General features: G+C 40.4%; 1 protein-coding gene across 1 annotated transcript in view; it reads left to right on the forward strand.

The window, feature by feature from the left end:
• Window positions 1-16,601, forward strand: part of ALK (ALK receptor tyrosine kinase) — a 140,456-nt gene that overhangs the window by 100,937 nt on the left and 22,918 nt on the right. Inside the window, exons 19-20 of the mRNA XM_040430232.1 lie at window positions 8,552-8,616; window positions 8,807-8,936. Of these exons, the coding sequence (XP_040286166.1) occupies window positions 8,552-8,616; window positions 8,807-8,936 (195 nt within the window). The remainder of the gene's footprint in view (window positions 1-8,551; window positions 8,617-8,806; window positions 8,937-16,601) is intronic.

Genomic DNA, 16,601 nt, shown 5'->3' on the forward strand with positions numbered 1-16,601 from the left:
AGATCTAAAAGCAGTTTAGCAGCAAACTTTGTGAAAACTAATATTTGTGTCATTCTCAAAACTTTTGGCCACGACTGTATTAGCGAAACTCGGACCTGCGGAGGGCCCCATCGAAGTACCCTGCAGCTGCAAGTAAAAATCTCTATCAAACCAAAAATAATTTTTTTGTCAAAATAAATTCCAACAAAGTAATCAGAAAGCAAATAATCTGGTTATTTAACCTAGCATTGCGCTTTAACTGTTCACATACACATTCGAGTCCCTCCTCCTGCAGTATATTTGTATATAAACTCTGGACGTCCCTAACATCGCTGCTGTTTATTCCATCGATCCTATCCAAAAAATAATTAGTATCTCTCAGACATCTGTCAAAACTACCTACAATCTGGTGCAAGAATTTGTCCAGATAGATCTCTAGAGGCCGCAGCAGCGGGGCAGTACAGGACCCCATTGGACGTCCCGGAGGAGAATCCATATACAGTGGAGGTGAATCTACGGTCGCCCGACATTTTTATGACCGGGCCCATCAGGTGTCAGATCTCAGGTGGCAGGTTCTGGAGGTAGTAAAAAGTGGAGTCCATGAGGAGGATAAGGCCCCTTTCACACGAGCGAGTATTCCGCGCCGGGGCAATGCGTGATGCGAATGCATAGCGCCCGCACGGAATCCGGACCCATTCATTTCAATGGGGCTGTGTACATGAGCGTTGGTGTTCACGCATCACTAGTGCTTTGCGTGAAAATCGCAGCATGTTCTATAATCTGCGATTTTTTACGCAACGCTGGCCCCATAGAAGTGAATGGAGCTGCGTGAAAATCGCAAGCAAGTGCGGATGCGATGCGTTTTTCACTGATGGTTGCTGAGAGATGTTGTTTGTATACCTTCAGTTTTTCCTCACGTGTGTGCAAAACGCATTAAGGCCTCATGCACATGGCCGTTGTTTTGGTCCGCATCCGAGCCGCAGTTTTGGCGGCTCGGATGTGGACTCATTCACTTCAATGGGGCCGCAAAAGATGCGGACAGCTTTAACCTGATCCAATTTTTGGCATATACAGTATACAGTAATTACATAGAAAAATTGGGCTGGGCATAACATTTTCAATAGATGGTTTCGCAAAAATGGAACGGATACGCAAGGCATACGGATGCATTCCGTATCCGTTCCGTTTTTTTTTTTTTACAGCCCCGTTGATTTGTGGGCAATAATAGGACATGTTCTATCTTTGAACGGAAAAACGGAAATATGGAAATGGAATGCATATGGAGTACATTCCTTTTTTTTTTACGGACCAATTGAAATAAATGGTTCCGTATATGGACCTCAAAAAATGGACCGTAAACGGGAAAAAAAAAAAACGTTTGTGTGCAGGAGGCCTTAGTGCATTTATACGATTGATCACTTTCATGTTTTAGGGTTATTTACCGCTATGTATTTTGTATAAAAGGATATGGTTTGTATACGTATTTTTCGCCCTATAAGACGCACCGGCCCATAAGGACGCACCTAGGTTTTTGAGGAAGAAAATAAGAAAAAATAATATTTTGAACCAAAATTTCAGATGATTTGAATAGTTTAACAATACCTACAGCTTAGATACTATTATACTACAGTGAGCGGGGCCCGGTGTAGTAGAATACAGTGACTGCACCGGGCCCCGCTGCCATTACAGAACCAGATGCCGGCCCCCAGCCCCTTCTCCCTCTCAGCCTATTCACCGGACGGTCGCAGCATTCGCCCCATAAGACGCACTGCTATTTTCCCCCCACTTTTGGGGACGTTGTGATGTGATGTTCCCTTGTGAAGGCCTTTTCATGAGGTTGCCCACCTGGTCTCCAGACCTATTTCCGGCTATCATTGCATCCAAGAAAAAAGTGGGACTCCTCTCTGAAGAGGACAGACCTCTATTCCAGCCTCCATTGCCGTCTTGCTGTGCACCATGATCAGGGGCGCACCACCAATGAGGCCAGGTGAGGCGATTGCCTCAGGCAGCACCAGGTAAGGGCCGGAGGGGGGGAGCAGAAGGGGGATTATCTGTTTCTGCAGTATAGTATTGGGAAGCACAGTATCTGGCACTGTATTAGGCCTCATGCACACGACCGTATTTTTTCACGGTCCGCAAAACGGGGTTCCGTTGGTCCGTGATCCGTGACCGTTTTTTCGTCTGTGGGTCTTCCTTGATTTTTGGAGGATCCACGGACATGAAAAAAGTAATTTTGGTGTCCGCCTGGCCGTGCGGAGCCAAATGGATCCGTCCTGAATTACAATGCAAGTCAATGGGGACGGATCCGTTTGACGTTGACACAATATGGTGCAATTTCAAATGGATCCGTCCCCCATTGACTTTCAATGTAAAGTCAGGAGTTAATATACCATAGGATCGGTGTTTTCTCCAATCCGATGGTATATTTTAACTTGAAGCGTCCCCATCACCATGGGAACGCCTCTATGTTAGAATATACCATCGGATTTGAGTTACATCGTGAAACTCAGATCCGACAGTATATTCTAACACAGAGGCGTTCCCATAGTGATGGGGACGCTTCTAGTTAGAATATACTACGAACTGTGTACATGACTGCCCCCCGCACACTGGCCACCAATCATATTACAATAGGGGAGGGGGGCCGCACACTGGCCACCAATGATATTCAAACTGGGGAGGGAGGGGGGTCTGCCCCCTGCTGCCTGGCAGCCCCTGATCTCTTACAGGGGGCTATGATCAGCACATGATCGGCCCCCCTCCCCCCCTCTATTGTAATTTCATTGGTGGCCAGTGTGCGGCCTCCGTCGGCCCCCCTCCCCCCCTCTATTGTAATTTCATTGGTGGCCTCTTACAGGGGGCTATTATCAGCACAATTAACCCCTTCATGTGCCGCACCTGAAGGGGTTAATTGTGCGGATCACAGCCCCCTGTAAGAGATCGGGTGCTGCCAGGCAGCAGGGGGCAGTCATGTACACAGTTCTCAGTATATTCTAACTAGAAGCGTCCCCATCACTATGGGAACGCCTCTGTGTTAGAATATACTGTCGGATTTGAGTTTTCACGAAGTGAAAACTCATCTCTGAAAAAGCTTTTATGCAGACGGATCTTCGAATCCGTCTGTATGAAAGTAACCTACGGCCACGGATCACGGACGCGGATGCCAATCTTGTGTGCATCCGCGTTCTTTCACGGACCCATTGACTTGAAAAAAAACGGAAAACGGCACAACGGCCACGGATGCACACAACGGTCGTGTGCATGAGGCCTAACAGTATGACTGGAGGGAAGAAGTTAGGTTAAGAAATTGGCATTGGGGGTTAGGGTGCCGTTTCAGTTTTTCGCCTCAGGCAGCAGAAAGGCTGACCATGATAGCCATCGAGAGTGGTGACATGAGGTCAATAGAGCGCCCGCAGCTGGACGTCTGGTTTGTAGCCCCATGTCATGCAGACACCTTCTGATGGTTTGTAGACACTGTTTGCCGCCCTAAGTTTGGGATGTGACGTCCAATTTCTAATGGATCACTACACGCCATTCTTCTAATCAGACCATCCATCCGGTTCTCCTCTGTGAACCTCTCGATGTCATTCCAGTTCCTCATTATTCTCCCAACCATTGGGACACACAATGTAGCAGAGCGCTGACATCTCGCCCTAGGTGCACAGTGATCCGTTGGAGTGACAAACCAAGGCCACTGAGTTCAAGGATTCAAAGTGTTGATAACTTGCACGTCAATGAACAGGAGGCATCACAATCATCCCTCATAACCTGGTCCGATTTTTGAGGTTTCATTTGGCTTAAAAACTTGGGTTTGAATCTGACTTTTATGCCCCTCCAACATGCCGCAGATTGGAGCTAGGTGCTTGAAAGTTTCATCAGCTGCAGATCTTAGTGTTACCTGCTAGATCCTTGATTTGAATAATGGCTTATCCTTGTTGGTGCTGAAATTTAAATTTTGAGGAGTCTAATTAGGATTTGAGGTATGCAAAATAGTATTCGGAGACAACTACTAACATATGCTGAGATAAACATACAGATTGAGCAGAGCTGAGTTGGTCACCTGGCATAATCATTATAGTATCGCAAACTGTTGTGGTTTTACATGTAAGCTTATCATGTATGTTATTGAGTTATCACGGTGCACAAAAAAAATGACAAACCCAGCTCTGCTGTATCTGTTGCTTTAATTTGTATTTTTTCACAGAGACCTTTATAACTTTGTTAGAATAGAGGGTAATAAGTAATGGATGCGGCTGGCTGCTGATGAGAGAGGATGGTGTGATGAATCTGAATATGAAGTACGTGCCGAGCATCTTGTCTGCAGTTTGTCCTTTTTTTCGTCAGACTGTCAATACATTGAATTCTATAGATGCCGACTCAGCAACGTCGGTTTTACCGTAAGAAGGTTGTTTCAGCTCAGGGATTTTGATCATTTCTTGACAGACCTCTGCCTTCATGGTCGCTGTCATGTAAGGTCTTTAAAGAGGACAATTCCTTTGGATGATGTCAGCACAAAATGTTTTTCCTGCAGCTGCCACAAGAGGGAGCTACTCACAGCCAGAATGTATCTATTTCTATGGCTCTGTATAAGGGAATCACAATTCTGCCCCCATGAAGATAGATTATGAAATTAATCAGCAGAGAAGTTTGGATTTACCACTTAACCACTAGGAATAATAGATGCTAACTTCTATCCCACTTCACGCCTCCCATATATTATGTATTACCAATAACTATCATTGAGTATCACGTATTTACCACCAGACAACCAGGTGTATTAGGTGTTAACCTCTAACCCATTCTATTCAAAAATACCAATAGATTTTCTATCCTCGAACATCACAGATTTACCACCAGACCGCCAGGGAAATTAGGTGTTAACCTCTAGCCCACTCCAGACCTTCACGAATAATAGGTATTACCTATAACTATCCTCAGGCATCAGGGCCGGTACAAGGCAGGGGCCGAAGGAGCGGGTGCCCTGGGCGCTACCATTTGCGGACAGGAGGGGGGCGCAGGTGAAGTGCCAGCAGCAGTGGCGTCGCCAGGGGGGGGCCAGAGGGGGCCACGGCGGCGGCCCCCCCTACATCATGCTGTGCCCCCCCAACTAAAATGACCCCCCCCCCCAAGTGAGCAGCCGCCGCCGGGCACAGGGAGATGAGCGCTTCCATTGCGCTCATCTCCATTGTAAACTGTCTGTGCCAGCGGAGGTGCAGGGGAGGGAGAGGCGTGTCCCTTCCCTTTCCTCTGATAGGCTGCAGGCAGGCACCGAAGTGGAGGAGAGGCCCCGCCCCCTAATTACTCCTGTTTACCTTTCTAAAGCTAAAGGACCTTTGATGATGTCATCACAGGTCCTGTAAGGGAACTGCACAGTGTAAAGTGTAGTTCCCAGGTTAGAACAGTGCATCTGCCAGGACCTGTGATGACATCATCTTCAACATCACAGGTCCTGCAGAATCTAGCAAAGGAACTGCACCAAAAATGGTGTAGTTCCTAGGTTTCAAAGGTACATCTGCCAGGACCTGTGATGACATCATCACAGGTCCTTCAACCCCTAACAGCAAGTATTAAAAGTTCACAAGCAGCTCTGTATTGATCCATACAGACTGGAATGGAGAGGTAAGAGGAGGTCCTCCACTTTTCATCTTTTCCCCCCCCCCCCCCTCCATGCCCTGTTTTTACTCATTGCTCACTCATGTATACTACTTCAGACAGTTACCACTACCTCATGTACCTCACAGTGACTATAATGCATAACTGACCACATATTTCTATAAACACTGCATCTACAGTATTATACCTTCTATGTGTCACATCAATACACTGCTCTGTATATATATATATATATATATATATATATACACACACATACATGCACACACACTGCATATATTACACAGTATTATACATGCAATATGTACAGATATATAGTATATACCGCAGTGCACTGATATGTGAGGTATGAGGTATAATAGATGCTGTGTGTACAGATATCAGTACACATCTGTATATACTATATATGTGAGGTACGAGGTATAATAGATGCAGTGTGTACAGATATATAGTATATACAGCAGTGTACTGATATGTGAGGTACGAGGTGTCAATACACTGCTGTATTTACTATATACCTGTACACACTGCATCTATTATACCTCGTACCTCACATATTACACTACTGTATATACTGTATACACTGCATATATTATACCCCGTACCTCACATATCAGTACACTGCTGTATATACTATATACCTGTACACACTGCATCTATTATACCCTGTACCTCACATATCAGAACACTAGGGAATATACTATATACCTGTACACACTGCATCTATTATACCGCGTACCTCACATATTACACTACTGTATATACTGTATACACTGCATATATTATACCCCGTACCTCACATATCAGTACACTGCTGTATATACTATATACCTGTACACACTGTGTCTATTATACCCTGTACCTCACATATCAGAACACTAGGGAATATACTATATACCTGTACATACTGCATATATTATACCGCGTACCTCACATAACTGTACACTGCTGTATATAATATACATCTGCATCTATTATACCTCTTTTGTGTGCCAGGGCTGTTTTGTAATCCCATTCCGGCCCTGATGGCATAAATTATAAAACGCAGCAGCAAGAATAGTTCATGGAACAAAGGGAGGGGCTATAAAAGGGGAATGGGGGCCCAATTTAGATTCCTGCTATGGGGCCCAGTGATTTTTATGTACGCCCCTGGCTGCAGGCACTAGGCCGGCAGCCTATCAGAGGCCGGCGCAATGACGTCATCGTGCCGCCTGAGCCTTACATTACAGCGTGGGACACAGGAAGAGGCTGCATCGCATCACTGACACTTAGGTAAGTATAAGTGTTTTTTTTTTGTTTTTTTTTACAATAGTGTTACTGGCACATTGGAGGGGCTTATTACAAAACTGGCACATGATGATGGGGGGGACTTTATACTGGCACATGATGATGGGGGGGAACTTTATAGTGTCTGTGACTTTCAAAGTCCCACAGTCCTTTGTTCTATTGCTTTAAGTATATTCTTGTTTTGAAACAACATTGATTCTTTCTTAAAAACGGGGGGGGGGGGGGGGGGGGGGCGCAGTTTGCCATCTTCGCCCTGGGCACCAAATGGCCTTGTCCCAGCCCTGTCAGGCATCCATCATAGCTTCACCACTAGACCACCGGGGAAATTAGATGTTAACCTCTAGCCCACTCCAGACCTTCCTGAAAAATAGGTATTACCCATAACTACCTTCAAGCGTGACATATATACTACCAGACCACTAGGTAGGTGTTAACTTGTAACCCACTCCAGATCTCACCAGATATTAGTCATTACCCATAACTATCCTCAGGCATCATAGCTTCACCACTAGACCACCAGGGAAATTAGGTGTTAACCTCTGGCCCACTCCAGACCTTCACGAATAATAGGCATTACCCATAACTACCTTCAAGCGTGACATATATACCACCAGACCACTAGGTAGGTGTTAACTTGTAACCCACTCCAGATCTCCCTAGATATTAGTCATTACCCATAACTATCCTCAGGCATCATAGCTTCACCACTAGACCACCAGGGAAATTAGGTGTTAACCTCTAGCCCACTCCAGACCTTCTGAGATATTAGGTGTTACCCATAACTATCTTCAAGCACCGCAGATTTCCCACCAGGGATATTGTCAATCTCTAGCCACGTCTATTCTTGAACATCACAGATTTATCACCAGACCACCAGGGAAATCTGATGTTAATTTGTAACTCACTCCAGACCTCCCCAAATATTAGACATTACCCACAACTGTCCTCAGGCATCGTAGATTCACCACCAGACCACCATAGATATTAGATGTTTATCACTAACCCACTCCAGACCTTCCCAGGTATTAGGTATTACCTGTAACTATCTTTGAGCATCATAGATTTCCCAGCGAACCACCAGGGATATTAGGTGCCAACCTCTTATCTACTCCAGACCTCCTCAGATATTTGGAATTAGCCGTGTCAATCCTTGAACATTACAAATTGATCAACAGACCACCAGGGATATTAGGTGCCAACCTCCTATCTACTCCAGACCTCCTCAGATACAGACCACCAGGGATATTATGTGTTAACCTCTAACACACTCCAGACTTTCCCAGATATTAGGTACAGCGTCACCGATAACTATCTTTGAGCATCACCGATTTACCACCAGGGATATTAGATGTTTACTCCAGACCCCATCAGATATTTGGAATTAGCCAGGTCTATCTTTGAACATCACAGATTTGACACCAGACCACCAGGGATATCTGATGTTAATTTCTAACCCACTCCAGACCTCCCCAGGTATTAGGTATTATCCAAGACTATCCTTGAGCATCACAGAATAACTACCAGACCAGCAGGGATATTAGGTACTACTAACCCATAAACCACTCTAGATCATCAGGGGTATTGCCAATAGTACAATGTCTGATGTGGAGGATTGTAGGGATGTTTTCTTTCAGGATAGTCTATGTATAACACCTATTTTCCTCTGCTGTAGACTCTCCCGGAGGTTTGCTCTGAGCAGGATGAACTGGACTTTCTGATGGAGGCGCTGATTATCAGGTGAGCTGCATACACAATACGGCATCAAAAAGGAATGTTATATGAGTGGTGCATTAAGTTATGTCATTCCCATCATGGGACCCGGAAAGAACGTTCTTCTCTACTCATTTCCTTCTTTGGTACTTAGAAGAAGAATAGGGATTGGGAAGTGTCCGATCCTCTGAGACTATCATTGTGCTTCTCTCTACAGTAAATTCAACCACCAGAACATAGTGCGATGCATCGGAGTGAGCTTACAGGCCTTGCCCCGCTTTATTCTGCTGGAACTTATGGCTGGTGGAGACCTGAAGTCTTTTCTCAGACAGACGCGACCAAGACTGGTGAGAGAGGGAAGATTGTAGGATACAAAATGGATAGGTTACATCATCGATTCTGTGCCTAAAATATACTCTTAGATTATTAGGAAATTAAGAAAGTTATCAGTTCATTTTGTATGTATAATTTATTTAGTAATTTAAAGAAAGTCAGCACTATCTGTACCTACATCATTTATGGGGAGAAACAGGGAGGCAGTACTATCTGTACCTACATCATTTACAGGGAGGCAGTACTATCTGTACCTACATCATTTATGGGGAGAAACAGGGAGGCAGTACTATCTGTACCTACATCATCTACAGGGAGAGACAGGGAGGCAGTACTATCTGTACCTACATCATCTACAGGGAGAGACAGGGAGGCAGCACTATCTGTACCTACATCATTTGCAGGGAGAAACAGGGAGGCAGTACTATCTGTACCTACATGATTTACAGGGGGAGACAGGGAGGCAGTGCTATCTGTACCTACATCATTTACAGGGAGAGACAGTGAGGCAGTACTATCTGTACCTACGTCATTTATGGGGATAAACAGGGAGGCAGTACTATCTATACCTACATCATCTACAGGGAGAGACAGGGAGGCAGTACTATCTGTACCTACATAATTTACAGGAAGAGACAGGGAGGCAGAACTTTTTGTACTTGCATCATTTACACGGAGAGATAGGGAGACAGTACTATCTTTACCTACATCATTTACAGGGAGAGGCAGGGAGGCAGTACTATCTGTATCTATATCATTTAGAGGAAGAGACCGGGAGGCAGTACTATCTGTACCTACATCATTTACAGGGGGAGACAGGGAGGCAGTACTTTCTGTACCTACATCATTTACAGGGGGAGACAGGGAGGCAGAACTATTTGTACCTACATCATCTACATGGCAGAGGCAGTACTATCTGCACCTACATAATTTACAGGAAGAGACAGGGAGGCAGTACTATCTGTACCTACATCATTTACATGGAAATACAGGAGGTTGTACTATCTGTACCTATATAATTTACAGGGAGAGATGGAGGCAGTACTATCTGTACCTACATCATTTACAGAGGAATACAAGGAGGCAGTACTATCTGTACATGCATCATTTGCAGGGAGAGAAAGGGAGGCAGTACTATCTGTACCTACATCATTTACAGTGAGAGACAGGGAGGCAGTACTATCTGTACCTACATCATTTACATGGAAATACAGGGAGGCAGTACTATCTGTACCTACATCATTTACATGGAAATACAGGGAGGCAGTACTATCTGTACCTACATCATTTACACAGTACTATGTTTGTAGATAGACAGATCTTTTCATATAAGACTGGAGCACATAAACATACAAACAACTTCTCACACACAGTTCTGAACATTGGCCGCTGTCCGGCTCAGCATGACCTGGAAGAAATATATTTTTTTTTATGCTCCAAGAAACTGTATTAAAAAAAAATATCGGTGGCCGCTGGACAGCTTGTCCTGTAATCTTTTGTCAGACTGGCAGAGCGGCATTGTCAGAGGGAATTACTCTCATAAATAGTTCTCAGCTGAACAGCCTCCAATTTTTTCCCTCCATTCAGACACATTAGGGCAGCGGCCTCAGCGAAGAAGAATGTTCCGCAGTCAGGACATCACATCCCATCCTGTTTATCTCTCCTGTTATAAATCACTTCCCCATCCACGGTTTTATAAACTCATCTCCATCTGATCAGATGCTGATATGGAAATTACTAATGCACAGTCTGGGCAGATTTTGCTCACGCTCCTTTCACAACCCAGATACACACATAGAAGGAAGCAGAATCTAAAAATTCTGTTAGAATGAAGAAATTATTACCGATTTATCTCCTCCATCCGAAGTCCGAGATGTTTCAGCAACAGCACAAACTTTACAGCGATATAAATCTATATCCTCCGAGACATAAACTGAATGGAAAAATTTCCATTGTGTATTCTGTGCAGATTTCACCCTATGCTTTACAAAGGGTAAAAAGGGGCAGTAAAAATCTGTGAGATAAAATCGCGTACAATTTTAGCAATGGGTGGGCACTCACTAACGGCATATAAAGTGCTATATAACAAAGTGTACACAATTAGCGCTATGAGCACACCTCAATGTACAAAATATAAATGAACAATCTTTATTGTACAGGTAGATTCCGAAAGAATCACTAAAATCCCCAAAAACACGTGAAACACACTAAAACCAGTCCCCTATAACAATAACTCAATATACTGGGCACAAAATAAACCAATGCACATAACAATAGTCCACAGAATGCCACAGAATAAAGTGCACACTGCTAAACAAACACAGCATATAAAAAATTGCGCAACAAGGGCAAAGTACTAACTGAGCAAGCACAGAATAAAGCCTTAATCACACGTTCGTGTCCACGCTCAAATCCGTGAGAAGGCGGTCAGTGAAGATGTCCCTAAAAGGATCCGTGTTGGGTCCGTGTGTCATCCGTGTTTCACTGACCCTGCACAGCTGAAAAATAATTTTCAAAGCATCTCTTCCTAATGATCCGTGGTTTTCACGGACCCATAGACTATAATGGGCGTGACGGACAAAAGAGAGCATGCATCCGTGCTAAAAACGCGGACCCATGGACTGTGCTAAAACACGAATGTTGGAATACACACGTTAAAATGAATGGGGACGTGGAGAACACGTACAGCACACGTGCATGGAACACGGACGTGTGAATGAGGCCTAATACAAATAAATATCGACACCCATATGCAGCATAGACAAGAGACTGGTGTGAACAGCCATTTCTTCACTTCTTTATGGCATAAACGCAAATTTAAATGTTCACTAACTTTTCACACAACTCTGCATTAATCAGTAATACAAGCGACCACAGAAAACTTTATAATCTGTTTTATCAGTGAGTAATGTAATCCCCTGCCTTTCAAGCCATCCAGGACAGATCAGCTCCACTGAAGGATCAGATTACACTATGGAGTGGGAAGGGGAATGAGCAGGAGCAGAGTGAGACAAAACTCTAGGAGAGGCACCAAAGAGACTGTTGCAGCTAAATATTAATTTATATCTCAGCACACTTGCTTTATTCACAACCATACAAGTCAGTACTTCCCTGATCCTGGTGCTGCTTCGGAGTTAGGAAGCTGATTCTCCTCTACTGTCTGGGTGCAGTGGATGGAAGCTAGTCTCCACCCACCATCCATTGGAGAACTGCAAACTAAACATCCAGCATGCACATGGGAAAACTGCAAAGAAAGAAGTTATATTCTTGTACATAGGAGCAGTATTATAGTAGTTATATTCTTGTACATAGGAGGCAGTATTATAGTAGTTATATTCTTGTACATAGGAGGCAGTATTATAGTAGTTATATTCTTGTACATAGGAGCAGTATTATAGTAGTTATATACTTGTATATAGGAGCAGTATTACAGTAGTTATATTCTTGTACATAGGAGCAGTATTATAGTAGTTATATTCTTGTACATAGGAGGCAGTATTATAGTAGTTATATTCTTGTACATAGGAGGCAGTATTATAGTAGTTATATTCTTGTACATAGGAGGCAGTATTATAGTAGTTATATTCTTGTACATAGGAGCAGTATTATAGTAGTTATATTCTTGTACATAGGAGCAGTATTATAGTAGTTATATTCTTGTACATAGGAGGCAGTATTATAGTAGTTATATTCTTGTACATAGGAGCAGTATTATAGTAGTTATATTCCTGTACATAGGAGCAGTATTATAGTAGTTATATTCTTGTACATAGGAGCAGTATTATAGTAGTTATATTCTTGTACATAGGAGCAGCATTATAGTAGTTATATTCCTGTACATAGGAGGCAGTATTATAGTAGTTATATTCTTGTACATAGGAGCAGTATTATAGTAGTTATATTCTTGTACATAGGAGGCAGTATTATAGTAGTTATATTCTTGTACATAGGAGGCAGTATTATAGTAGTTATATTCTTGTACATAGGAGCAGTATTATAGTAGTTATATACTTGTATATAGGAGCAGTATTACAGTAGTTATATTCTTGTACATAGGAGCAGTATTATAGTAGTTATATTCTTGTACATAGGAGGCAGTATTATAGTAGTTATATTCTTGTACATAGGAGGCAGTATTATAGTAGTTATCTTCTTGTACATAGGAGGCAGTATTATAGTAGTTATATTCTTGTACATAGGAGCAGTATTATAGTAGTTATATTCTTGTACATAGGAGCAGTATTATAGTAGTTATATTCTTGTACATAGGAGGCAGTATTATAGTAGTTATATTCTTGTACATAGGAGCAGTATTATAGTAGTTATATTCCTGTACATAGGAGCAGTATTATAGTAGTTATATTCTTGTACATAGGAGCAGTATTATAGTAGTTATATTCTTGTACATAGGAGCAGCATTATAGTAGTTATATTCCTGTACATAGGAGGCAGTATTATAGTAGTTATATTCTTGTACATAGGAGCAGTATTATAGTAGTTATATTCTTGTACATAGGAGCAGTATTATAGTAATTATATTCTTGTACATAGGAGCAGTATTATAGTAGTTACATTCCTGTACATAGGAGTCAGTATTATAGTAGTTATATTCTTGTACATAGGAGGCAGTATTATAGTAGTTATATTCTTGTACATAGGAGCGGTATTATAGTAGTTATATTCTTGTACATAGGGGCAGTATTATAGTAGTTATATTCTTGTACATAGGAGCAGTATTATAGTAGTTATATTCTTGTACATAGGAGCAGTATTATAGTAGTTATATTCTTGTAAATACAGTAGGAGGCAGTATTATAGTAGTTATATTCTTGTACATAGGGGCAGTATTATAGTAGTTATATTCTTGTACATAGGAGCAGTATTATAGTAGTTATATTCTTGTACATAGGAGGCAGTATTATAGTAGTTATATTCTTGTACATAGGAGGCAGTATTATAGTAGTTATATTCTTATACATAGGAGCAGTATTATAGTAGTTATATTATTGTACATAGGGGTAGTATTATAGTAGTTATATTCTTGTACATAGGAGCAGTATTATAGTAGTTATATTCTTGTACATAGGAGGCAGTATTATAGTAGTTATATTCTTGTACATAGGGGCAGTATTATAGTAGTTATATTCTTGTACATAGGAGCAGTATTATAGTAGTTATATTCTTGTACATAGGAGGCAGTATTATAGTAGTTATATTCTTGTACATAGGAGGCAGTATTATAGTAGTTATATTCTTGTACATAGGAGCAGTATTATAGTAGTTATATTCTTGTACATAGGAGCAGTATTATAGTAGTTATATTCTTGTATATAGGAGCAGTATTATAGTAGTTATATTCTTGTACATAGGAGGCAGTATTATAGTAGTTATATTCTTGTACATAGGAGGCAGTATTATAGTAGTTATATTCTTGTACATAGGAGGCAGTATTATAGTAGTTATATTCTTGTACATAGGAGCAGTATTATAGTAGTTATATTCTTGTACATAGGAGCAGTATTTTAGTAGTTATATTCCTGTACATAGGAGCAGTATTATAGTAGTTATATTCTTGTACATAGGAGCAGTATTATAGTAGTTATATTCTTGTACATAGGAGCAGCATTATAGTAGTTATATTCCTGTACATAGGAGGCAGTATTATAGTAGTTATATTCTTGTACATAGGAGCAGTATTATAGTAGTTATATTCTTGTACATAGGAGGCAGTATTATAGTAGTTATATTCTTGTACATAGGAGCAGTATTATAGTAATTATATTCTTGTACATAGGAGCAGTATTATAGTAGTTACATTCCTGTACATAGGAGTCAGTATTATAGTAGTTATATTCTTGTACATAGGAGGCAGTATTATAGTAGTTATATTCTTGTACATAGGAGCGGTATTATAGTAGTTATATTCTTGTACATAGGGGCAGTATTATAGTAGTTATATTCTTGTACATAGGAGCAGTATTATAGTAGTTATATTCTTGTACATAGGAGCAGTATTATAGTAGTTATATTCTTGTAAATACAGTAGGAGGCAGTATTATAGTAGTTATATTCTTGTACATAGGGGCAGTATTATAGTAGTTATATTCTTGTACATAGGAGCAGTATTATAGTAGTTATATTCTTGTACATAGGAGGCAGTATTATAGTAGTTATATTCTTGTACATAGGAGGCAGTATTATAGTAGTTATATTCTTATACATAGGAGCAGTATTATAGTAGTTATATTATTGTACATAGGGGTAGTATTATAGTAGTTATATTCTTGTACATAGGAGCAGTATTATAGTAGTTATATTCTTGTACATAGGAGGCAGTATTATAGTAGTTATATTCTTGTACATAGGGGCAGTATTATAGTAGTTATATTCTTGTACATAGGAGCAGTATTATAGTAGTTATATTCTTGTACATAGGAGGCAGTATTATAGTAGTTATATTCTTGTACATAGGAGGCAGTATTATAGTAGTTATATTCTTATACATAGGAGCAGTATTATAGTAGTTATATTATTGTACATAGGGGTAGTATTATAGTAGTTATATTCTTGTACATAGGAGCAGTATTATAGTAGTTATATTCTTGTACATAGGAGGCAGTATTATAGTAGTTATATTCTTGTACATAGGGGCAGTATTATAGTAGTTATATTCTTGTACATAGGAGCAGTATTATAGTAGTTATATTCTTGTACATAGGAGGCAGTATTATAGTAGTTATATTCTTGTACATAGGAGGCAGTATTATAGTAGTTATATTCTTATACATAGGAGCAGTATTATAGTAGTTATATTATTGTACATAGGGGTAGTATTATAGTAGTTATATTCTTGTACATAGGAGCAGTATTATAGTAGTTATATTCTTGTACATAGGAGGCAGTATTATAGTAGTTATATTCTTGTACATAGGGGCAGTATTATAGTAGTTATATTCTTGTACATAGGAGCAGTATTATAGTAGTTATATTCTTGTACATAGGAGGCAGTATTATAGTAGTTATATTCTTGTACATAGGAGCAGTATTATAGTAGTTATATTCTTGTACATAGGAGCAGTATTATAGTAGTTATATTCTTGTACATAGGAGCAGTATTATAGTAGTTATATTCTTGTACATAGGAGCAGTATTATAGTAGTTATAATCTTGTACATAGGAGGCAGTATTATAGTAGTTATATTCTTGTACATAGGAGACAGTATTATAGTAGTGATATTCTTGTACATAGGAGCAGTATTATAGTAGTTATATTCTTGTATATAGGAGCAGTATTATAGTAGTTATATTCTTGTACATAGGAGCAGTATTATAGTAGTTATATTCTTGTACATAGGAGCAGTATTATAGTAGTTATATTCTTGTACATAGGAGCAGTATTATAGTAGTTATATTCTTGTATATAGGAGGCAGTATTATAGTAGTTATATTCTTGTACATAGGAGCAGTATTATAGTAGTTCTATTCTTGTACATAGGAGCAGTATTATAGTAGTTATATTCTTGTACATAGGAGCAGTATTATAGTAGTTATATTCTTCTACATAGGAGCAGTATTATAGTAGTTATATTCTTGTATATAGGAGGCAGTATTATAGTAGTTATATTCTTGTACATAGGAGCAGTATTATAGTAGTTATATTCTTGTACATAGGAGACAGT

The sequence above is a fragment of the Bufo bufo genome, chromosome 4 (assembly GCF_905171765.1).
Source record: "Bufo bufo chromosome 4, aBufBuf1.1, whole genome shotgun sequence".
Lineage (NCBI taxonomy): Eukaryota > Metazoa > Chordata > Amphibia > Anura > Bufonidae > Bufo > Bufo bufo.